General features: G+C 36.3%; 1 protein-coding gene across 2 annotated transcripts in view; it reads left to right on the forward strand.

Annotated features, from left to right (window-relative positions):
- The window catches only part of CNTNAP2 (contactin associated protein 2), a 2,096,032-nt gene that overhangs the window by 1,169,567 nt on the left and 900,885 nt on the right, over window positions 1-25,580 (forward strand). For both annotated transcript variants that reach the window (XM_061198858.1, XM_061198859.1), the window contains exon 10: window positions 14,293-14,464. In XM_061198858.1, coding sequence (XP_061054841.1) covers window positions 14,293-14,464 — 172 coding nt within the window. The remainder of the gene's footprint in view (window positions 1-14,292; window positions 14,465-25,580) is intronic.

Raw genomic sequence — 25,580 nt, forward strand, 5'->3', positions numbered from 1 at the left:
AGACATTCTGTCTTTGAATTCCTTCTCCATAATTCTCTCTTTTCTCTCCTTCTGAAATGTTAATCAAATATATGTTAGACCTCATTTCGTCCTCCACATGTTAATATTTGTATTTATTAATCACTTTTTCTCCTAGACTACTAGATGTCCAATCTATCTTTCAATTCACAAATACATCCTATAGCTTTGTCTCATCTGCTTAACACAACTAATGAGTTTCTAATTTCAATAATATATTTTTATTCTTGGAGAATCTATTTGGTTATTTATCAAATCTGACTGGTTCTTTTTAATATTAGCTCATTCCTTTCTTATATATTTTGTTCCACCTTTTATTTCTTTAAATAATTTTTGAATGTTTTACCATATTCTCAATCTTAAAATTTACCTGAAATCCATAGGGGCCAAATTTTTATGTGTGATGTTTCTGCTGAATCTTGTTCATTATGCTTGTTTTCTAATGTTTTGCATCTTTAAATTATGAGTTTAAATTTCTCTGGTTTTATCTTCAGGAATCTTGTAATTCCAGAGTCAATCCAGAGAGGATTTATGCTTCCTTCAAAACATAGCAATTTAGAACTACTTTCTGTATTTTAATTTCTTGGCTTGGGGGTTATACCCTATTAGCCAGAGTAAATTTGAAAGGCATAATTTTGTTGAGCAAGCCTGTGGCTTATGAATTCTCAGAAAGTAATTTCTTTTTCATTTTCTTTCTATAGGCCAGTAAAAGAGAGACAAGTTTCCTTGTCACCTCACTTTGCTGACTAGTGAATTTTTCTCCAGTATCTGCTTCAACTGCAATTTTAGCATTTTTAGGTTTTATGTGCTAGTGTGGGGGGGTGGACAAGGAGGGGTGTTCCTATTCCTTGCACAAGTCCAACACTTGATTTCTAATTCTGCTTGGCCTTTAAAATCCAAACTTCTGCATTACAAAGGTTAGCAAGTACCCTCTGAATACTAACAGCCCAGTATCATCAGGTACCCTGTAGTTTAGAGTTTTCCCTTTCTTTCTTTCTTTCTTTCACCCCCCCCGAAAGCTTCTCCTACCTTATTGGATGCATAGAGATATAATTTAAAGGATGTGTGTTACATTTTATCTGACATTTCTATGTGTTTTGAACTGAAAAAGTAAGTTTCAGGCTCCTCACATTGCTGTATCATAGGAAATGGAATTATCTAGAGATTATTTATTTGTATCTCTTTCCTAAATACTCTATAGTATGTTATTCTTGAATGTTAAATGTTGTTAAATAAATTCTCATAGCAGAGAATTTGTGTTATGTTAAAAAATTGAGATGTGGTAGAAATTTTACAAATGTATTTATATGCAACAAGTCTTTTTTTAGTAACTCAGAATAGACAGTGTCAGCATTTTGGGGAAAATTATCATTTTTGGAGAGTATTGAGTTAGTGAAATTTGAAGCATTCTAAAAAGTATTGGGTTGGCCAAAAATTGCCTTTGGTTTGTAAGTAAAAATAAAAGACTTATTTTCACCAAGAACTTTATTGAGCAACATATTCACCCTTTTGTTCCACTACCTTCTGCCATTTTTCAGGTAATTTCATAATTCCATCTTCCCAAAACTTTTTATCTTTTTGAGAAAAGAACTGTTCCCAGGTGCTTTTTACAGTCTTCCAGGGAATTGAAACTTTTTCCATTAAGAGAATTTTGTAAAGACCTAAATAAATGGAAACCCGAAGGTGCAATGTCTGGTGAATATGGTGGATGAATCAGAACTTTCCAGTCCAGCTGTAGCAGTTTTTGCCTGGTCATCAAAGAAACATGTGGTCTTGTGTTATCCTGATGGAAGATTATGCATTTTCTGTTGACTAATTCTGGATGCTTTTCATTGAGTGCTGCTTTCAGTTGGTCTACTTGGGAGCAGTACGAGTTGGAATTAATCGTTTCATTTTCTGGAAGGAGCTCATAATAGTGGACTCCCTTCCAATCCCACCATATACATAACATCACCTTCTTTGGATGAAGACTGGCTTTTGGTGTGGTGGTGGTGGTTCATTTCACTTGCCCCACGATCTCTTCTGTTCCACATTATTGTACAGTATCCGCTTTTCATCGCCCATCACAATTTGTTTTAAAAACGGAAAGTTTTCATTACGTTCCAGTAGAGAATTGCCTGCGGAAATATGGTCAAGAAGGTTTTTTTCACTTAACTTATGTGGAACCCAAACATCAAAGTGATTCACATAACCAAGCTGGTGCAAATGATTTTCAAAGCTTGATTTGGATATTTTGAGTATGTCAACTATCTCCCATGTGGTATAACATTGGTAGTTCTCAGTTAATGTCTCCATTTGATCACTATCAACTTCATCTGGTCTACCCAAATGTGGAGCATCGTCCAGCGAGAAATCTCCAGCACGAAACTTCGCACACCACTTTTGACATGTTCGATCAGTCACAGCACCTTCTCCGTACACTGCACAAAACTTTTTGTGCATTTTGGTTGCGTTTTTACCTTTCTTAAAATAATAAAGCATAATGTGCTGAAAATCTTGCCTTTTTTCTTCCATCTTCAATATTAAAATGACTATACAAAAATTCACTAATTTTGATAAGTCTTTTTTTAAATGCACGCTGATATGATAGCTGTCACATACAATCTAACAAAATTGTTTTGAATAAAGTTAAAGACAGCTAAGTGCTACAAGAGCCAACTTACGGAAAAAAACAAACGAACATTTTGGCCAACCCAATATTTTACCTTCAAACTCTAACATCAGACTTCATTGATGAATATGGAAACATTATCACAACTGAAGAAAAGCACCATCATTGTACAGAGTGCAGAACACTGAAGTCTCAAAAGATCACATCAAGGGTAATAACATCATCATCAACAACAATAATTGTAACACCAAGTAGAAGGGAAGGAGGAGGAAAAAGGATAGGTCATGGACTCCTATTTTGGGCCAAGCACCCTTCTAAGCACCAAAGCCAAAACAGGTTGAAAATTTCTTGCCTATCCAGTTTCAAAGCAACTCCTGGAATAAATCTTCACAATATGGCTTTGTATTGATTTGAAGTTAATTTCCAGAATATCAAATATAGTCATATTTAGAAGCATTCCAAAGCCAGGTAGGAATTGCCTTGATTTCCTAGTATTTTGGATTATAGATATTATTGTAATGCAGATAATTGTTATTTCTAGTTTACATTCATATTTTCCTTTTTCACATGTAAAAATACTAATAAAGAAAGGCGGAGTCCTCCCCCCTCAAAATATTAAAAAATACATAGGCTTTTAAAATGGGACTACTTACAGGAGTGATGAGAAACTAATTTCTAATTTTCTTTACAGTATAAAACAAATCTCTCAAATATCAAAATACTTTTAAATGTGAGAAATTACCGTGTTATTTAATCAAAGCCATGCATTTAACAGGCTCCTAATGATAATAATTACCATTATTGAGCACCTACTGAGTGCCAGTCACTGTGCTAGGTGCTTTTCTTATAGTATTTTATTTAATGTTTACAAGAAACACATGAATTGGGTATTATTAATCCTGTTCTTCAACTGAAGAAACTGAAGTTAAGACCAGACAGGGGGAGGTAGGGGAAAGGGGAAGATGTTGGTCAAAGGATGCAAATACACAGTTATGTAGGATTGTAAGTCTAGAGAGAGATCTAATGTACAGCATGGTGTTAATCATATTATAATTAATCATATTATATTGTATAGCGGAAATTTGCTAAGAGAACAGATTTCAGGTCCTCTCACCACACACCAAAAATTGGTAACTCTCTGAGGAGATGGATGTGTTAATTAGCTTGACGGTAATAATCATTTCACTATTTAAATATATATTAAAACATAATGTACACCCTAAATATATACAATTTAATTTAAAAAAATACATTAAACAAAAGCCAGGTGACCTAGTCAAGGCATAACTACGTAACTAATATATGCAGGACTGGGATTCCAACCAGTTCTGCTGTTCTGCAGCCCATACTGCTGACCACTAAGATTGTATTTTACAAAATATTGGATTATTCCATAGTAATCAACAAACAGCTTATACAGAAGAATCAAGAAGACAATATTATTTTATTTTGTGAATGTGTGAATGTACTTGTCTATTTTATGTGTTACATACAGTAATGGGAATGGTCATAAAGAATCAGTTATCAAATGTAAAAGTCTTTTATTTTGCATTTTGCACTCTCTCTATATACGAATACACAACTAAGTTTTCAGAAATTCACTTAACATTTTAAAAAAAGACATAAAAGAGTTAAATTATTCAGTTTGGTAATTCTCCTCTTCTTTTTATGGTGGCCCTGGGGCAACAATGGCTTTTAAAATCATATTGTACAATTTGATTTGCAAATTGCTAACTATCCCACTTTGTCAAGATACCTAGTCTGCTTCTCTGATTTCCTTTTATTTTTCTATGTTCTTGTAATTTTCTTCATGATTATTAAAAGACAGTCATAGAAATATGTCCAGTATCTTCTAAATTTAAGCTAATTTTGGTATAAATACACTTTACTTATCTTATGAGTATTGTATGAGGATAGGAGGGGAGAGTCACAAATAATTTTATTTGAAAAATTTTGATCCTGCTAAGGCAATAAAGTTTTGATAAACAGTGTTTTGTAAACAATATATTGATACTAATTTTTATATATTTTTAAATATTCTAAAATATACATATTTTATACTGTAAAGCAATTATACTCCAATAAAGAAGTTAAAAATATATATATATACATATTTTAAATTAATCTAGCTACCTAAGTGGTCCAATAAATTATATTAAATTAATTTTAATTAAATAAAGTCAAACTGATAAATACTATATTTAAAAACAAATAAAATTTTGTTTTCATAATGTAAGAACCCATGTTTTGTATATCACTATAAATATATTTTGCATTTGGAAAACTAGAACATTAGAGGGAAAGAAAAACCTTGGAAATTTTTTAAAAATCCTATTAATTCATTTTATCAAATAAATAAAAGACTCCTGATCAGGTTGTAACGTGATCAGATTAATATTTTTAATACGGATCACTTAGGCTTCATGCTGGAGATGGATTGGAAGTGGGTGGTGGAGAAGGTGTGATAGATAGTCTGATCTCAGATGGTCATGAAGAGACTGAGGATTATTTAAAAGATAGAACTGACATGATGTGATTGTGCATACAGGGAGTGAGGATGGAGGTGCCAGGGATTACTCTTGGTTGTTTAATATGCGCAACATTTTAGATGAGGAAATTGAAGTTGACTTTTTGAGTGACTGCTGGTATAGGGACAATGACATAATACCACCTGGGATCAAGAACAATATATCTTGAGTTTTGAACATGTGTTAAATATTAGAATGGGGAAGTCCAAGAACCTCTGGATACATTAGTCCTCAGCTCAGAAGAAAGACCTGTGATGGAGATATCATTGGAGACCTACTCATATAGTTGGTAGTTCAAGCAGTGGGTTTGGGTAATGCTATTATTGTGGAGAGACTACCAAGAAAACTGACATGGCCCAGGACAAACTTTGATGAACTCCTACATTTATACACCAGGTAGGAGGCAAGCAATCAGTAAATGAAATTGAAATGATACTGCTAGAAAAGTATAAAGAAAACCTGGGACAATATAATATTCTGTTAGCCAAGGAAAGAGATACAATATTCAAGAAGTGAGAATGGTCTTCTCAAACTCTTCCATTACTTGCATTTTACTTACTCATTTGGATAGGCAGTAACATTTTTAGTACAATTATGTTCATGTTTCTGAGACCTGTCTTCCTAATGAGATTTTAACATTCTTAAGGAGAAAAATAACATAGTTTTGGATCTCTGATAAATACAAAGACAATTGAAATAATATAAACCATTTGAAATAATAGAAATGGTGATGGTGTTGATTTCTGGATCTTTTTGGTGTATACTCTGGGCATTTTCTAGGCACTTACTTTGTAGTTATATTCTTACTAATTCTTTACAACAACCTCCTGTGCTTATACATTTCATAAGTTTTATAAAATATTATGTTTTATAAAATATTGTAAGTTTTCCTATTTTATAGATAAAGAAATAAGAAACCGAGCATTTAATTAATTTCCCCAAGGGGAAAAAATTGATAGAGACAAAATTCTTAATATTATATCTACTACTCATTTATTATAAATAAATAGTAGATAAACATAAATGACATCCTAAATTTGAAAAAGCCAACAGATTATATTAAATGATTTACAAAATTAAAATTAACTCATAAAAATTACCTCCAAAGATGTTAGTTAGCCTTTCATTTAGTAGACCACTGTTTGATAATGGAATGTTAGGAGCACTGTGCTTTCTGCTCTCCCACATGTTGTGTGCTCTTTAAACAATGCAATTTGTTATCCACACCCACTTTTCCAGTTTCCCATTGATCTAAATGGTAAACACAAGTCAAGCCCTAAGTCTTCATGTAATTTGGATTCTGTGATCTTTGATATTGTTAATCATTCCTTCACTTCCTTAATATCACTCCTTGGTTTTTCTTCTACCTCTTTCTCAGTTTTATTCACTAGTTTATTTTCCTGCTTCTACCACTGATACGTAGATTATTTCTAGAGTTCCAGCCTTGAAGTTCTTTGCTTAGCGCACTATACAATTTCTTTATATAATCTCCTCCACCTCCATAGCATAGTGACTGAAAAACTTCCCCAAATTCTGATCCCTCTACTGATGTCCAGATATTAATATTAATCTATGGATTGAATATTTTACCTTAGATATCCCAGTGGTACTTCAGACTTGAAAAGGCTAGCTTTGAACTCATCAGAACCACCCACCACCCTTTCTCCTCTCGTTTCATCCCACTCCTTAAAGACCTGATGCTTTTCCTGCATCTTCTTTTTCATAGAGGCAAAAGCATCCATCTAGTTGCTCACCCAGAAATCTGAGTCATTCTAATCGTCTCTCTCTCTCTGTGCAGTACTCATATCCAGTAGATCAGCCAGTTCTGTCATATCTTCCTGTGAAATATTTTTCATCCATTCCCTCTACATCAGCTTTATTGACATAGTTTAGATAAGAATTTGTAATTTATCCAATGACTCTTTTGTAAAACAATCCTTATCTCCGGTTTTCCCTCTACCAGCTTATTCCTATCTCCACCAGAGAGAAAATAACATAATACAAATTGGTTAAGTTATTTCCTTGCTCAAAATTCTTCAGTGACTTTTTGTTCATTCAGTAGACAATGTTTGAGCCCCTACTATGTAAGAGATCTAGGAGTCAAAGTCTCATGGAGGGTACATTCCAGTAAAAGGAGAAAAAACAGTAAACAAAAATATAATATATAATGTGGTGATAAGAGTTATGAAAAATGAATCAGATAAGGGGGATAGAGCATCAAGGGGGTGGGGGAATGTTATTTAACTGGTGATCAGAGAGGGCCTCTCTGATAAGGTAACTGAAACAGAGTCCTGAAGGAAGTGAAGATGCGAGGTTAGATATCACCTCATTCCAGGATAAAAATGCAAACATATTCACTCACTTGATCATTCACCTAACAAATACAGAGGGGTCAATAAAGCCTGAAAAATGGAGATTACATTATGTTATAAAGGAGAACTTCAATCTGTTGAAAAATAATTTATTTCCAAACTTTATAATAGACACTTTGTATCTTGAACATCTCCCTTATATCCCATGGATTGTTTTAATATAAATAGGTTGCTAAATTTTATGCTATGTGTGTTTTTCTCAACAAATACGTTTTTTTAAAATTCATAGAGAAATAAGACAATACAATTGCTGTCATGAAACTATTATACTAAAGGGGAGAAAAACACATTCAGAAACACACACACGTGTAAGTAAATAAATAAACCAATCCAGATAATTATAAATTGTGACAAATTCTATGACAAGAAATAAGTAGCTGAGGAGCTAGAATGAGAAAATGGATAGAATAATTTTAAGTAGAGTGGTCTTGGAAGGCCCCCTCTCAGAAGGTGATATTTGAGCTGACCTGAATCATAAGTCAGCCATGAAAAATGCAAGTGGGAAGAAAATTCCAGGCAGAAAGGTCTTGGTTTTCCTAAAGCACAGGCAAGAGAATGGGGGTGGCTGAAGCATAGTGAGCAAGAATAGGCACTTTTTTTTTATTGAAGTATGGTTGTGTCAGTTTCAGGTGTACATCAAAGTGATTCAGATTTTTTTGAGGGGGGTAGGAATAGACATCTTAAAGCATTTAATTTGGGAGCTAGTAGTCAGCCCAAAATACAACAGAACCACTTTTAAATGTGACAGATTTATTTGAAGCATAAAGTATATACTGAGGGAAAAAAATCAATCTTTTGTAGAATTTTCTTATACTTATTTAATGGTTTAACTAATATTGTTTTAATTTTTAAATCTTGGAAGGGGATTTGAGTGTTTGCATGTGTCCTAATATTTTTAGGGTTTAGGAACTCCCTAGATCTAAAAATCTGGCTAAGAGGGATATGAATTGAAATTGGAATGTGGGCAGGATTCAGAATATTCAGTCTTTTAAGGCCACAAAAGTCACCCTGGCCTGGTAACATAGAACATAAAATGAGGATCAAGTGTTAAATGCCACCAGGAGGTCTAGTTAAGGGGTAAAAGATGTCCTTTGGTTACCTGAAAATGATCACTGAAATTAGGAAGAGCAATTTCATTGACAATTCATGGGCACTGAGTGCAGATTAAAGTGGAGTGAAGTGGGACGTGGGGAAATGGAGACAGGATAATTTCCTTTTATTGGGAAATAATTTAATCCAAAATAAGGTTCTCGAATGGCATTATGTTTAGCGTAAAGCACCATCTCATGTCAAATGGATCATAATCTTTTTAAAAATAGTTTTTATTTTCAAACAATTTAAAATGTGAAAATAAAATTTGCAAGAAGAGTTCAAAAGCCACCAGTATAACTTTCACTCAGATAACTCATTCAAGTTTTGTCAATTGTCCAGTAACGTCCTTTATAGTAAAAGACCCAGTCTGGGATCACATGTTACACCCTGTTTTCCTGCCTCTCCAGTCTCTGCTGATTGAAATCAGATTCTCAGCTGTTTGTTGGCTTTCACAACCTTATCATTCCTGAAGATCCTCTCAGGCTGAGTCTGTCTGATGCTCTCTCATGATTGGACCTAGGATGTGTGTCTTGGGCAGGAGTACCACCAGGAGTCATTGCATTCTTCTCATTGCAACTTATCAGGTGTCCCACAGTGTCAGTGGGTCCCATTACTGGTGGTGATAACTTTGATCATTTGATTACAAAGATGTCTGCCAGGTTTCTTTGCTGTAAAATGACTACTTTCCCCTTTGAAATTAGTAAATATATTCATAGGGAGACACTTTGAGACTGTTCATCATCCAAATTTCACCCACTCATTTGAGCATCAGTTAATATTTCTTGCCTGAATTAATTACTACTATGATGGTTGCCAGATTGTACCTTTCTAATTCCAACATGCTTTTTACATTTGTTAGTTATCATAGGAAGATATTTCTATTCTCCTATTTATTCATTTTTATGCAAGTAGACTCATGGATTCCTGTTATTTGATGAAATATATCTATAAATTATTTCCTTTTCCTCTTATTTCCCTCCTTCCTCCCTCCCTCCCTCCCTTCCTTCCTTCCTTCCTTCCTTCCTTTCTTTTGATACTCAAAATATCTTTCTGATGCTCAAATTATTTATTTTGTTTTAAAATTGTCCAGATCGGAGCAGTAGAAGCCCTCTGCAGACTGGCCCCTATGTCATTCTGACATGACACCATCATTCTTTGAGCACTTCTTTACTTTTCTGGGCAGCAGAATGTTCCAGGCTCATATTGTGCTTTCTGTGACCCAGCTCTAGGATCAGCCTTTCTCCAAAGAGTTCTGGTTTTATTCAGTAGAGAAACTAAGATCTGAACTGTAAGGGGACTCATTTCTTCTGGGTATAATCCTGCTCTGGACCATCTTCAGTGGATGGTAGGAACCACCTGTATATTGAGCATATACACAATTCCATCTAGATTTATTTCTATATCTCTATATACTGAAAACCACAAGTGCACACTTATAGATTAAATTCCAATCCAAACCCATAGGATCCATTCAAGACCTCCCTTTTTTCATTTGCACCCTCCTTTCCTGACAGTGTGAACCTGGCTCCCACTATTGTCAATCTATTTATTTATTTGCTCAATCAACCTGTATTGTAGTCAGTCTCCCAGCCGTGCCAGGTGGGCATGTGCTTGGCTGTCCTTAACTGCAGGCACCAAGCACCACTGGGCTCACTCCTGGCTCACTCTAACACACTGCTTGTTTGGGCCCAACCCCACCAGGGTGAATTATTTAGGAAGGTTTGGTAAACAGTAGAGGTTAGTAGACACTTTGCACAGTATTCCAAGGTTATTTTGAAAGGAAAAGCCTAAATGGTTTTTAGCATCTTTACAGCATTCTACCAGCCTTTCTCAACCTCCCAAACTTCCCAACTTTAAAATAAGTATAAATAGAGACATCTTGTATGCATGTAGTTTTAGACATGTAAAATATTCAGCCCTGTTGCCTGTTGTTTGCTTTTCTTGTCCCATCAAGTTACCATTATAATTTACAACAACTTAGATTGGCATTTTAATGTCAAAACAAATAGCAGCATGCTTTTCACTAATGTATATCTGAGTTAAAATTTTAAAACCTTGAAAACGCATGTGTTTCTTTTGTCAACAAGAATAACAAAATGCTGAAAGGACTTCAAATCAGGTATAAAGTTTTTATATGCCAAGTCTTGAAATGGAAATCTCAAACATGCCAGTAAGGTAACATAATTATAATGACCCAGTTCACTGATAGATGCAATTGAGAATGACACAATTACAATTCACTGTGGGTATTACAACATATCGTCAGATCACCAGTAACTACAACCCATGTATAAACATTGTATTTTTTATTTCAAATTCATAGATATAATAAATTTAAAGGTCTAAACCAAAACAAGCAAAAGTTTACTTTTTTACTGTTTTTAATTTTTATAATAACTTGGCAAATTTTAGTTGAGTTTAACCTTCTATCCATTTTATATCTATTCATTTCTGACCCTCTAAATCCCAGCTGCAAATTTTTTTCTCCAAACAGTCTTGCTGTTAATCTACTAAGCAGGTTAAATCCTAAGCTTTAGTCACTGAAAGTATCACAGACACTATTACACTAAGATTTTTTACTGAAATTATATTTGTACATACAGGGAACAATAACAGAAATAAATAATAATATGCTGTCCTCCATTTCAAGAGTAGGAGGGTGTTAGAGCACCCGGAATTTCAGTACCAGAGACTCAACATCTTTAACCCATTGCTAACTATAAGGGAGTGGTCAACATTCTACTAGTACACTTCTCTTAAAAATGTGTAGGCTTCCTATGAATGCTGTTTAGCTTTACTTCATTAAACAAAAGCCATAGCCACACTTTCATAAAGATAAGCTCTTTTTCACATTGGGCTTCCGCTGACATGCTGAGGGGAAAATGTCCATAAGATTATTAGAACCATTATTGTTTAACTCAGAGGCTCTATAAGACACACCAGTAAGCTGGCTAGAAGTTATTTTGTCTGAATGAATGGTTCTTGGAGGCACCATCTAAGGTATTTCTGAGGTCTTAATATGAATTTTATAGCCACACCTCATTATCATCTTTAGATCATGTTTTCCTGGTAGTAGAAATTTGCCATGAAGTGATTTCTTAATTTTTTGCGGTCAACATCTGGAGAGACTGAAATTAAGAAAATATTTTATTTTCAAATCCATCAAGACCTAGCTTCCTCATATTTAACAGTTTGTGTTTAGTTTTTCTCTCTTCTTTTTCCCTTTTACTATAAACAAAGAGAAGACGCCAGAATACTCTGTGTGGAAATGTCCTTAGCTAGATTATGCAGTTCATTAAGTACAGTGTTTTCCTTTCCATATTATCACAGTTTTGCTAAACTTTCCACTGCAACATAGCAATGATCCAGTTTTCTTCCATTTCCAGTAACATTGCTTCCTCACCTTCCTTTCAGTCATTACTGACAACCTCTTCATGAGCCATGAGGCTCCATGGCTACATTATAATGGACATGTAGTAGTTTGTACTATAATTATCTTCTCCTAGAATGTATGCTGTGTAGAAAAATGAAAGGAATTGACAATTTCAAACTCCAGAATTCATCAGGGCCAAACAACATTGTTATGAGTGACTGATGAAGTCTTGTTTTATGAACTTAACTATACCCATTTGATAGGGATCTGTGTGTTATGCAGCTGCCTTGCTTCTGAGAAGGTCTTGTTCTCACAATAGATCTACCCATTTTGGAATACTTCAAAGCAAGTGTGGATATTTAGAGACTCCCAAGTATTCAAAAAACAGAATCATATGATTGTCTCGTTAAGAATAGTCAATAAAGTTACAGCTGGATGTTTTCTCTTTGCTAAGTTTAGACATTAAACTCCATTCAATTTTATCTTGATTAGACAGAGTGAAAATCATATGTATGCATACAGCTAGTCTAAATAGACCACTTAGCTAAGATCAGCAATTTTCTGAGAGGATTAAGTCAATGCAAATGAAAAAAAAAAAAAAAAAGTGACTCAGAAAAGAAAAAAGACAAAAAAAAATACCATATGTTTGACATTGAAATAGATGCTTATTTATTTTTAAGCCAAGAAATTAAGTATAATCGTATTTTTACATAATACTGTGTTGATGGAAAATGATTGTATACACTTCTGTGATTAATCCTTAAAGAGGATTCAATTGATAATTATTAGATTTTAATTATTGTAAGCCATTAATAAAGGGAGAAGGAGATTTCTATTGTTCTAAACTACTGTTACTAGTCAAACAGAATAGGACATTTAAAAAAAATCACTTAATGGGGACTTCCCTGGTGGTCCAGTGGGTAGGACTCCACGCTCCCAATACAGGGGGCCCGAGTTCGATCCCTGGTGGGGAAACTAGATCCCGTATGCATGCTACAACTAAGAGTTTGCATGCCACAACTAAGAAGCCCGCATGCCGCAAGTAGAGATCCCACATGCCACAACTAAGACCCGGCGCAGCCAAAATAAATAAAATAAATAAAATAAAATAAATAAATATTTAAAATAAAATAAGAAATCGCTTAATGGTCATTTTTTGGACTGTTTTTATTGAAAATTCCCTTTTATCCAATTAATGGCACATCCTGATACCAACCCATTTTGTATAAATTGTTTTTTTGCTATAGATATAATATTAGATTGAAAAGAATGTGTGAATAACTTAAGATTTTTAAGCAGACAAATTACTACAGTTTAAATTTGCTCTGATAGGTGAAGTTCATTTGGGGGACTTTGTGGAGATATTTAATGGGATCAAGAAATTTTATTCCATATGGCCTACAGATTTTCTATGCATAATATGAATTATGATTTTTTCTATTGAAAAGCATAAAGGGAATTTATTTGTGGTGCTATTTTAAAGTTACTTTGCAATGAAATTTTTTAAATTATCTGATCTCAACCTTAGTATATGTATATCCTACTCTGTAATAGAACCAGTAGTTGCTAACCCTAATAGAAACTTTCTTTTTTTGTTTTGTTACTCATTCTTTTAAACTTTTAGTTTCACTTCTTATCACTTATGCTACCTATACCATGTTAGGTACCTTATATGAGATGGATATTCAGAGCAAGGTGGCTGACCCTTATGCCTAAATTTATCTCTTTATGTTTCTTTGGGTTTTATAAATTGGGAAATCATTTGTAATGCAAATGTCTCTTTGGATTGAATTAGATATTAATCTATAAAAGAAACCTGCCTTAGTTGATAATAGTAAGTTTAGTTTCTTGACATCTGAATAACAGACCTCTAAGGAATTAAGAAAATAACAGTAAATATTAAAGACATAAAAGGAAGGAGGTTGGATAGTTGGGAAAGGTCTAAAATTTTACGTCCTGATCTCTGAAAACAGGGTCAGATGAAGAAGTATAGCCGTGGGCAGATGGACAGAGATGTGACAGTGAAAAAGAAGCTGTCAAAAGAGAAAACGTGAAGGATGCTTCATAGACAGAGACCAGAGACAAACGTTTGCCTCGGTTCAACCCTTAACAACTTCCCCTGAAATAATACCGTTTTCTCAAAAGACTTCATTCTTCCACACTGAGTACAGCATCAGCAAGGATCAGCGAAACACAGTAGTTGGATACGATGGCTGTGGTCAGGGAAAACACCCAGAGGAATTTTAGTGAAGCATGCTGGACACACAATTCAACATTCCCAATTTTTCTCTCTCACAGGTTATCTGAACCAGATGAATAACTCAAGTCACTCTGTCCTTCAGCCTTCATTCCAAGGATGCATGCAGCTCATTCAAGTGGATGATCAACTTGTAAATTTATACGAAGTGGCACAAAGGAGGCCAGGAAGTTTTGCGAATGTCAGCATTGATATGTGTGCCATCATAGACAGGTAAACGGTCTTTCATCCTTCCTCGAATTGTTCAGATTTTCGGAATTCATGTTTTTGTTGTAGGACAAGTGAAACACCCGAACACACAACCCTGTAAGGGGTAAGGAGACAGGAGCCATTTGCCATGCCTGTGGCTTTTGTTTGTGATGTTAGCAGTGATGTTTATATCAGGACATGGTTATATATGACAGAACAATATGTGATGTCACATTAACCCATTCAACCTCCCTTGGTGAATGTGAGCATTATGCATGTAGTTTTGCAAGCAACAGCTGGAAAAGGAACTTAGTTTATTTTTAGTTTTGCTTCTGATGCCCACAGCAGAAATGTCCCTCTTCTCCTTGTCTTGGTCATGACTCATCCTCAGTATATGGTCCCCTCTAAAGGCCCCTCTTAAAGGAAAAGAAACATTAAAATGTGTTGGCAGGCAGTATGGGGATTTACTGAAGTAGAATATTTAGTGTAGTTGAGTCTGCTTACAAAACAGACATACTGAAATATTATTACAAGATCTCATCTTTGTCAGTTTTTGCAAATCTGGGGAGAAACTTTTTATAAAAACTTAGTTGACCTCTCACATGGTGGAAAGATACAACCTTTATATGAAATATTATGACAGCATTACATATACTACCTTAACATACTTCTAAAAAGTACCTTTCATTCCAACATGAAAAAATTTCATTTTGAGATGTTTTGCCCACAAACAAACTACATCTAATTTTGAGTTGAATTTAACCCGGTGAATTTAGGTGATATTCTGTCCTATTTTCAAATCTTTTATGAGAGGGCTATGTTATTCTGAAAAGAATTTTATTACTTTTTTATTTTGAAGATAAAAGTTCTATAAGTCTCAGCCAGCCCCCAATAAAGTACAGACCTTAAGCCTCTAATAATCTTAATTCATTTAAGAGGGGATCCTTGGGGAAGTCATCCAAAGACATATAATGAATCCTAAGAATATACAAAAATCATCTATTATGAAATAAGCTTGCTTCCATATAATCTTAATAAAGTAGTATTCACATGAATGGTAAATTACAGTTGATGATGTCTGTAGAATGTAACTTTTTAAAGCTTTAATATGTTTATAATAAAACATAACATAGTGCTTATTTTTATTACATATATGCAGATATGGGTCCTGATAGCCTAAACAGTTTATATTTAAACAGAACAGCAAACAATTTTAATAAAAATATACTCCTAATTTTTGAACCATCAATAGTGTAATAGCTGTTATTTCTGCCTAAAGCAAGTGGTGGCAATAATCACAAAAACTGAGAGATGAATGTTTTAAGATAATATATTCTGATATTAGATGTGTATTCATAAATTTTAATAATGGTTTTCCATGCAGGAAGATTTTCCTTCTTAGTAATAGACAGTATATTGAGTCATTTTAGTACCTTGTTCATTTTCCATGTCAGTAACTTTAATGATACAATAATTTCTGTCAGTAATACCCAAGTTAGTTCATCCAGCTTTCGTAAACTGCTAGATTTTATGGTGATGTTGCTATTTCACTTCAAACAGCATGTTTCCTGGGCATTAAATTTAAATTGTTTGCTACCAAAGAAGTGCGGGTGAGGTGTTGAGATTTTACTGTTTTACCCCCATGGCAAGATTAGGAGTTAAAATATCTCCAGAAGAAGATTTTGGTAAATGAAGAGAACAGAAGATTTTGGTAAACGAACCAGGCACTCCTGGTAAGGAGAACAACACAAGAGACGATGTAGAATAGGGGATGCAAATTTCAATTTTTGGCAGGTAGAGAAATACACAAAATAGTTTTTTGCCAAAATGGCATCATGCAACTGTCTATGTTGCCAAGTATCCTGTAGCTGACAGAACAAGGAATATGTCTTATCCTCCAGGGTGATAACCCGGAAGAGTGGCTACAGGGAAGCAGTCACCTCTGATGCATCACAGATTTCCTAAATCCACTATTGAATACGTTTTCTGCTTGTCTTACTTTTTGAGGACAATGACTTCTTTTTTTAGGTATGATTGACATATAACATTATATTCGTTTCAGGTGTGCAATGTAATGATTTGAGATTTACATATATTTTGAAATGATCACCAGGGCAATGATTTCTGCACATTAATTACCAATGTGTGAAATAGCAGATTCCTTTATTCACCCAAAATGTGCCCAGTTCAAAATCTTAATCTGTGAAGTGCTGTGTTTTTGCACGTATGATACAGGGCTGTATTCACCTTATTCAAACCGTTGAGGGGCTCATTGATGAGCTCACCCTTAATCTGTGTCTTTGCATATGAGAGTACCAGTGACGTTACCCTGTCCTCACATAGCTGTGACCCATCAGATAACATTTTAATGATACATCCCTGGCTCTTCTCTGGTTTGATCTTTTCCCCCTCACTGACTGAAACTTTGCAACTGCCTGATCTCTACCATTTTATTTTCAGACTACCTAAATTCTCCCTAAGCAAGCCTACACTGTCTCTTTCTTACTTTTATCCTTTCACATTTCAGCTTGATTGATTTGAGAGCTATTTTTGAAAAAACTAAAAAAGCGTAAATGAAAATATAGGGTAAAAAAATAGAAATCACAGGCATGATTTTTATAAAATGTTTAGAGATTATAGGAGCAGCTGCAATGATTTTATGAGTAGAACTTAGGGAAATAGTTTGGGAAGATGATTCTAAAGGAGTTTTGCTACGTGTCATACTGAAATATCCTATGAGTTGAACTTCTTTTTCTTTTTTTGGGTGTGGATTTACATGTGCCTTGTTTTGTGTATTTGTTTGCTTTCTGAACACAGCATTGAATCCAGGAAAGAGCAAGCATGCCAAGCTATAGAATTATTTGTTCAGTAGTATTTTCTGAGTGCATCCATGGTGCCAGACACTGTTCTAGGCACTTAAGATAAATCATTGAACAACACAGACAAAGATCCTTGCACTTGTGAAGCTCACATTCTGGGGGAAGGGGAGGAAGCACAGACGTGATAAATAAATATTATAGTAAGTTAGAAGGAATAAGTGCTATAAAAAAAGAAAGAAAAAAAGTTGAGCAAATCAAGGAGGACTGGCATTTCAACAGATTGGTGTTGAGTTGCTGTTTAAATAGGTTGGTCAGAGTTAGCCTCAATTATTAGTTCAAGACCTGAAAGAGTAATAGAATTCACCAGTTTGGGGAAAGACCATTACAGGCTGAGAGAATAGTCAGTGCAGCAAGGCTGCCTGGTATCATCCAGGGTTAGCAAGGGGCCAGGGTGGCAAGTTTGGAAGGACGAGGAGCAGAGCCGCATAAGAGGAGGCCAGAACAATCCCAGAGGCCAGGTCCTGGAGACCTGTAGGTAACGGTAAGGATTTGGCTTTTATTCTGAGAGAACTAGGGAGTCATTGCAGGTTTCTGCGTAGAGCAGTGGCATGCTTTAGCTTACATTTTTAAAGGATAACTCTGGCTGTGGGAGGAGGAAAGGTAGAAGCTGGGAGCCTGTCATAGTAATCCAGGTGAGAGATGCTGGTGGCCTAAGACTGGGGTGCTGTTAGCACAAGAGGTAGTGTCATGTGGTCAATTCTGAATATACTGAGAAGGGTTGGTCAGTAGGGTTTCCTAATGGATTGGTTTCGAGTCATGAGAGGAAGAGAAGATACAAGGATAAACCGAAATGATTTGGTAACAGCAGCTGGAAGGAAGGAGTTACCATGTCCTCCAATGGGAAGGCTAGTGGTGGAGAAGATTAGTCATGGGGTGGCAGAAAAAATCAGGAATTCACTGTTGGGCATGAGTTGAAAGGTCTATTGGACATCTAAGTGGACATTTCAAGAAGGCAGTTGGATACATGTATCTTACAAGCACACATCTGCAGATTAAACAGTGAGGTGTTGTGTCTGACAAAATCGTCGTGGTTATCTATTGGAGACCTCTGGTTTCTTCAGCTGTATTTCATAAACAGCAGAAGAACTGGAAAGGGAGAGGGTGAATAGTGGGCAGGAAGCCTCTTCCAATGTCAGGAGCCTGTAGCCTTACCCTTCGAGTGAGACCCTGCTCTTAGGAGGACTTCATCAAACCCTCAGTTGCTAGAATATTCTCCATAAACAGTAAGATATCTAGCAGATAATCTCCTTGTTTCTCCTTGCATGAGTACCATTTTTTATCTGCTCCTTTGCGCCCTCACATTGTTGGTTCCCTGTGGCAAACATCTTCAGGCACCAGACTCAACTCCTGTCCTCGACCCACTTCTCTCTATCCTCTTTCTGGGTGTGAAAATCTGAGAGGCAAAAGCCTGCAAAAACACCCCTATAACTAAAGTTAAGTTTATTTACTTCCTCCTGCAAGTGGGAACCAAAAGAGAACCAAGGGTCTTCTCAAAAGGAGGTGGGGGAGAGGAAGGGAGTGAGGAAAGGGTATCGGGGGTCTGAGTGAGTCCTGGGAGGGTCCTGGCAGGTACTGGTCATAATGTATAAACTAGGAGAGTTGCTGCACCAGAGGGTGGAACTTATGAATCCCTGCAGAGCTCTTGCTTGTTTGTCTGTGATTCTGATTCACGTCACATGGAATGGAGAAGCTGGTGTTAACATATTTTGAGCTGAAGTAAGTGGTGTTCATGAGTGGTTTGGCAATTTTTTTTCTGTTTTGTGAGTAACGGTAAAGTCCGTTTTGCTATCTGTGACTTATATCAATCCTAAGATCACCCTCGTAGATTAGCTGCCAGGGATTTTTTTTTTTTCTTTGTCATCCACAGTGATGATGTGACACAGTCCTGGCTAATGAGAGGTACGCAGAAGTCAGCTAAGGTGTTCTGAGAAAACTTTTATTTTTCTGATACAGAGGTCCCCTGTTACTCTCCACTGTCCTTGTTCAGATGCAGACACCATGCCTGGAGCTGTATGATCAAGAAAACCAGAGCTCCAGTGAACCACAGTCAGCAACCATCTTCACTCCTTTTTGTGTGAGGAAAAAAAAAGCAATCCTTGTTTATTTAAGTCACTGTGAGTCAAATATTATTTTTCTTGGCGCTGAAAGCATCTGTCCTTCTTTCATCTTCCATGTCTAAAATAAACCAATACCATCTTTTTACTAGAACACAGAACAACAAATTCCTAATTATGGAAATGGCTTTGAAAGAAAAGATGATAAATTTATTTTAGGATATATTAAGTTGCATGCCAGTGATGTCCCCTAGAGATTGGAACCTGGGGACTAAATGGCTGTTTAGAGGCCAAAGCAAATTCATATCGTTAGTCAGCATCTGGTAGAAAACCTGGTAAAAGTAGTTCATTAGAATTAGAATCTTCTATACCTTTTCTATAACCTCCCTTGTAAATATATTAAGAAACAAAACCAGTAAACGTTCTGGATAGCACAGAAAGCGGAAAAGGGAGAGTAGACATCCCAGCTTAAGTACAGCCCACAAAATTCCCCTTGAGAAACTGCGAAGAGACTGGATCCTATTTCTGAGTTAGTAATTAAGTCTTCATTTTTATTTTTGGATGGAAATGCATGATCACATACCTAGTTTTTGTTTTTTAATTCAATGCTTTCTTTTCAAGAACACCTACCCAGTTTGTTCGATTTTTTTTTTCCTTGAAAGGAAAGTATAAGATTTTTTATAAGAGCACTTAAATGAGGGTTGGATAGATACAGTGTGAGGTGCTTCAAAACTAAGCTAACTCTGCTGGAAAGGTGAACAATGAATAAATAGATTAATACTAACAATTCAGAAGGAGGTCATGACTTCTTATAAAAGCAAGTTTAAGATTTACAGTCCTGAGATGAAGAATACATATAACATTTTTTTCCTAAAATTGATCTTCATTTGTTCATAAGCTCCCATTTCCAGTCAATAGCAGCAAAAAATAAATATTGGAGCACATACCTTCGGGTACCCTAATAACTATATATATAAGTCAATATGGGATTCAAACTTAGTCAAAGGTCAAGCTCCCATTCGGGGCTCCTGTCCCATTTTAAGTGTCCTCCTTGACTCCTCCAGCATAGCCCTTGGGTCAGGCCCAGCTAACTATGGAACATCGTCAGAGGATTGGGTTCTGCTCTACTCAGGTTCCTTCTGGGCTCCCCACTGCTCTGGCACTTCTTCCTCCTGGCTGTGCGATAAGCCTTGGCACCTGCTGGGCTCACGTTTTGGGATTTGGGTAAGAAGGTAACCTGTCCCAGTTTGTCAAGGACTGTCTTGCTTTTAGGATTGAGAACCCTTTACCTGGAGAAACCCCGCAGTTCTGGGTAAACCACGATGGTCGGTCACTCAAGATCCATGTACCTTCTGGGCACTGATCTTCTCCTAAGTTTCCTTTCTGGTCTACCAGCCATCCAAGCACTTTTATAGACCCCCATAGGGACACACAGTGATTTTGAGATCTCTTGCGAACAAGCTGAGTGGGAGTGGGGAGTGGGGATAACTATCTTAGGCCCCCCTCTGGCTCAGCATATCATGCTCTGTATTTACTCTGTACACCTCAGGCTGACATGGGGCCTCTTATAAATCAGATTCCCAAAGGCGGAAAGCAGGGCACAAGCTACCACTGCCAGAGGATTTCTAAGTCTCTGTTGAGATTCATTCAGTCAGTAAACACTTATTAAAGATCACTCAGTGAACATTTCTTCCTGGAACTTTAATGCTGAGGTAGTGGAGGGAGAGTCGTTGATCAGACCTTATGCTGTGCTAATACTATGTTCCTCTCCTTTGTTCTCAAAGACAGACCTCTTTCAACCCCAGAGCCCCAGGGCTTTAGACCATCTTCCCAAAATTGAATCTGCACGTCTACTAACTTTGTGTTCCAGTCCAGGGTCCAGAGGTGAACTCTCCCAGCCCCCACTCCTTGTGAAACATGTCGCTGATCCACTGAACAAGAAAAATAAATAAAATCAAAACTTTTGACTTGAAATATCTAAAAATTATTTCCGCTATAGGGAAAGGAAGGCTTTTCTCACAAACATGGGTATTTCTGCAGTGACACTATTTATGCCAGATTTCCTTTCTGTTTCACCTGGATATTGCTACCTGCAAATTGCCACCCTGTGGCTCTGGCACCTTTTCATAGATTTGCAGGCTGACGGTTCCTTCCATTCTTCTTTACAAATGTTCATGTGGTCACTTAGGCTGGTGTCCAACTGTGCTAGTGCTTTTTTTACACTGGGAAACATTTTGTCTTCTATCATTAGATTCTTGTTACAAAACTGTAGGTTTCTGGGAATATCTTACTTTCACTTCATGATAATTATGCAAAAGTGGTAAAGGAGGCAGAAAGTCCCTCAGATAAACTTCAGATTATTCAGAACTTCACGCCTGTTCAATTCTGACTTCATTGTGGCTCGGATCCCATCAGACTTCAAAGGTGCAGAGAACAGGTCAGCTGGAACTCATTCCCTGAGAACTGGAGCCAGCAAGCAATTTTCCAGGCATGAAGCTAGATTTCTTTTTGGGAAACACCCTTCAAAAACACCCTTAGGATAGAAGGTATTCAGGGTCCTAAAACCAGATCTCTAGCTCAAAATAAAAAACAAAAAAAGGCTAGTTACATAATTCAGTTTTAATTTTCATATATGACAGTTCATATTGTGATTCTTTATTCTTGGTATGTTTACTTTGTCTCTTCACCTTATCTCAGTTGACTCCCCATCTGGGATTCCATCCATTTTATATTGCAAATGGCTGTGTTCTTTCCTTCTTTGAGCTTAATCAAATTATTTATTAGTAGATTTCTGGAAAGCCCTGTTTCCTCATGATAGATCTGTTTCATTTCTGGTGTTAGAAGCATGGATCTCTGTATAAATTTTCTTGGCCTTCCAAGCTAAACCCAGACTCCCCTTTAGTCTTTAACTCCATTGCCAGAGCCATTGGGTTTCCTATAGAAGGATCCAGAGAGGAGTATCCTGTTGATACGTAAACATTTAAACCACAGTCATCTATCTTAGCAAAAAAAACATAAGCTCAATGATGTAAAAGTATCACACACCCAGGTGAACCCATGTTCAAGTCAGTTGCCTCTCTGAAGTGATTTCAAGTGGTTTCATTTTTAAGTACAAGTAAAGTACTGGAGTGACAAAACTTTTTTTTTTTTTAACATCTTTATTGGAGTATAATTGCTTTACATTGTTGTGTTAGTTTCTGGTGTATAACAAAGTGAATCAACTATACGTATACATATATCCCCATATCCCCTCCCTCTTGCGTCTCCCTCTGACCCTCCCTATCCCACCCCTCTAGGTGGTCACAAAGCACTGAGCTGATCTCCCTGTGCTATGCAGCTGCTTCCCACTAGCTATCTATTTTACATTTGGTAGTGTATATATGTCCATGCCACTCTCTCACTTTTTTTTTCTTTGAATTTCATTTTATTTATTTTTTATACAGCAGGTTCTTATTACTTATCTATTTTATACATATTAGTGTATACATGTCAATCCCAACCTCCCAATTCATCCCACCACCCCCACCCCCTGCCACTTTCCCCCCTTGGTGTCCATACGTTTGTTCTCTACATCTGTGTCTCTATTTCTGCCCTGCAAACCGGTTCATCTGTACCATTTTTCTAGGTTCCACATATATGCATTAATATACGATATTTGTTTTTCTCTTTCTGACTTACTTCACTCTGTATGGCAGTCTCTAGATCCATCCACATCTCTGCAAATGACCAAATTTCATTCCTTTTTATGGCTGAGTAATAGTCCATTGTATATACGTACCACATCTTCTTTATCCATTCGTCTGTCGATGGGCATTTAGGTTGCTTCCATGACCTGGCTATTGTAAATAGTGCTGCAGTGAACATTGGGGTCTTTTGAATTATGGTTTTCTCTGGATATATGCCCAGTGGTGGGATTGCTGGGTCATATAGTAATTCTATTTTTAGTTTTTTAAGGAATCTCCATACTGTTCTCCATAGTGGCTGTATCAATTTACATTCCCAACAACAGTGCAAGAGGGTTCCCTTTTCTCCACACACTCTCCAGCATTTGTTGTTTGTAGATTTTCTGATGATGCCCATTCTAACTGGTGTGAGGTGATACCTCATTGTAGTTTTGATTTGCATTTCTTTAATAATTAGTGATATTGAGCAGCTTTTCATGTGCTTCTTGGCCATCTGTATGTCTTCTTTGGAGAAATGTCTATTTAGGTCTTCTGCCCATTTTTGGATTGGGTTGTTTGTTTTTTTAATATTGAGCTGCATGAGCTGTTTATATATTTTGGAGATTAATCCTTTGTCCGTTGATTCATTTGCAAATATTTTCTCCCATTCTGAGGGTTGTCTTTTTGTCTTGTTTGTAGTTTCCTTTGCTTTGCAAAAGCTTTTAAGTTTCATTAGGTCCCATTTGTTTGTTTTTATTTCCATTACTCTAGGAGGTGGATCATAAAAGATCTTGCTGTGATTTATGTCAAAGAGTGTTCTTCCTATGTTTTCCTTAAGAGTTTTATAGTGTACGGTCTTACATTTAGGTCTCTAATCCATTTTGAGTTTACTTTTGTGTATGGTGTTAAGGAGTGTTCTAATTTCCTTCTTTTACATGTAGCTGTCCAGTTTTCCCAGCACCACTTACTGAAGAGACTGTCTTTCCTCCATTGTATACCCTTGCCTCCTTTGTCATAGATTAGTTGACCATAGGTGTGTGGGTTTATCTCTGGGCTTTCTATCCTGTTCTATTGATCTATATTTCTGTTTTTGTGCCAGTACCATATTGTCTTGATTACTGTAGCTATGTAGTATAGTCTGAGGTCAGGGAGCCTGATTCCTCCAGCTCCATTTTTTTCCCTCAAGACTGTTTTGGCTCTTCGGGGTCACTCTCTCACTTCTTCCCAATTTATGCTCCCTTCTCCCTGTGTCCTCACGTCCTTTCTCTATGTCTGCATCTTTATTACTGTCCTGCCCCCAGGTTCTTCAGAACCTTTTTTTTTTTTAGATTCCATATGTATGTGTTAGCATGTGGCATTAGTTTTTCTCTTTCTGACTAGCTTCACTCTGTATGACAGACTCTAGGTCCATCCACCTCACTACAAATAACTCAGTTTTGTTTCTTTTTATGGCTGAGTAATATTCCATTGTATATATGTGCCACATCTTCTTTTTCCATTCATCTGTCGATGGACACTTCGGTTGCTTCCATGTCCTGGCTATTGTAAAAAGAGCTGCAATGAACATTGTGGTAAATGTCTCTTTTTGAATTATGGTGTTCTCAGGGTATATGCCCAGTAGTGAGATTGCTGGGTCATATGGTAGTTCACTTTTTAGTTTTTTAAGGAACCCCCATACTGTTCTCCATAGTGGCTGTATCAATTTATATCCCCACCAACAGTGTAAGAAGGTTCCCTTTTCTCCACACCCTCTCCAGCATTTATTGTGTCTAGAGCTTTTGATGATGGCCATTCTGACTCGTGTGAGGTGGTACCTCATTGTAGTTTTGATTTGCATTTCTCTAATGATTAGCGATGTTGAGCATCCTTTCATGTGTTTGTTAGCAATCTGTATATCTTCTTTGGAGAAATGTCTGTTTAGGTCTTCTACCCATTTCGGGATTGGGTTGTTTGTTTTTTTGATATTGAGCTGCATGAGCTGCTTGTGTATTTTGGAGATTAATCCTTTGTCAGTTGCTTCATTTGCAAATAGTTTCTCCCATTCTGAGGGTTGTCTTTTCATCTTGTTTATGGTTTCCTTTGCTGTGCAAAAGCTTTTAAGTCTCATTAGGTCCCATTTGTTTATTATTGTTTTTATTTCCATTTCTCTAGGAGGTGGGTCAGAAAGGATCTTGCTATGATTTATGTCATAGAGTGTTCTGCCTGTGTTTTACTCTAAGAGTTTGATAGTGTCTGGCCTTATATTTAGGTCTTTAATCCCTTTTGAGTTTGTTTTTGTGTGTGGTGTTAGGGGCTGTTCTAATTTCATCCTTTTACACGTAGGTGTCCAGTTTTCCCAGCACCACTTATTGAAGAGACTGTCTTTTCTCCATTGTATATTCTTGCCTCCTTTGTCATAGATTAGTTAACCATAGGTGTGTGGGTTTATCTGTGAGCTTTCTGTCCTGTTCCATTGATCTACATTTCTGTTTTTATTCCAGTTCCATACTGTCTTGATTACTGTAGCTTTGCAGTATAGTCTGAAGTCAGGGAGCCTGATTCCCCA

Source organism: Eubalaena glacialis, chromosome 8 (genome assembly GCF_028564815.1).
Source record: "Eubalaena glacialis isolate mEubGla1 chromosome 8, mEubGla1.1.hap2.+ XY, whole genome shotgun sequence".
In the NCBI taxonomy this organism is placed as follows: domain Eukaryota; kingdom Metazoa; phylum Chordata; class Mammalia; order Artiodactyla; family Balaenidae; genus Eubalaena; species Eubalaena glacialis.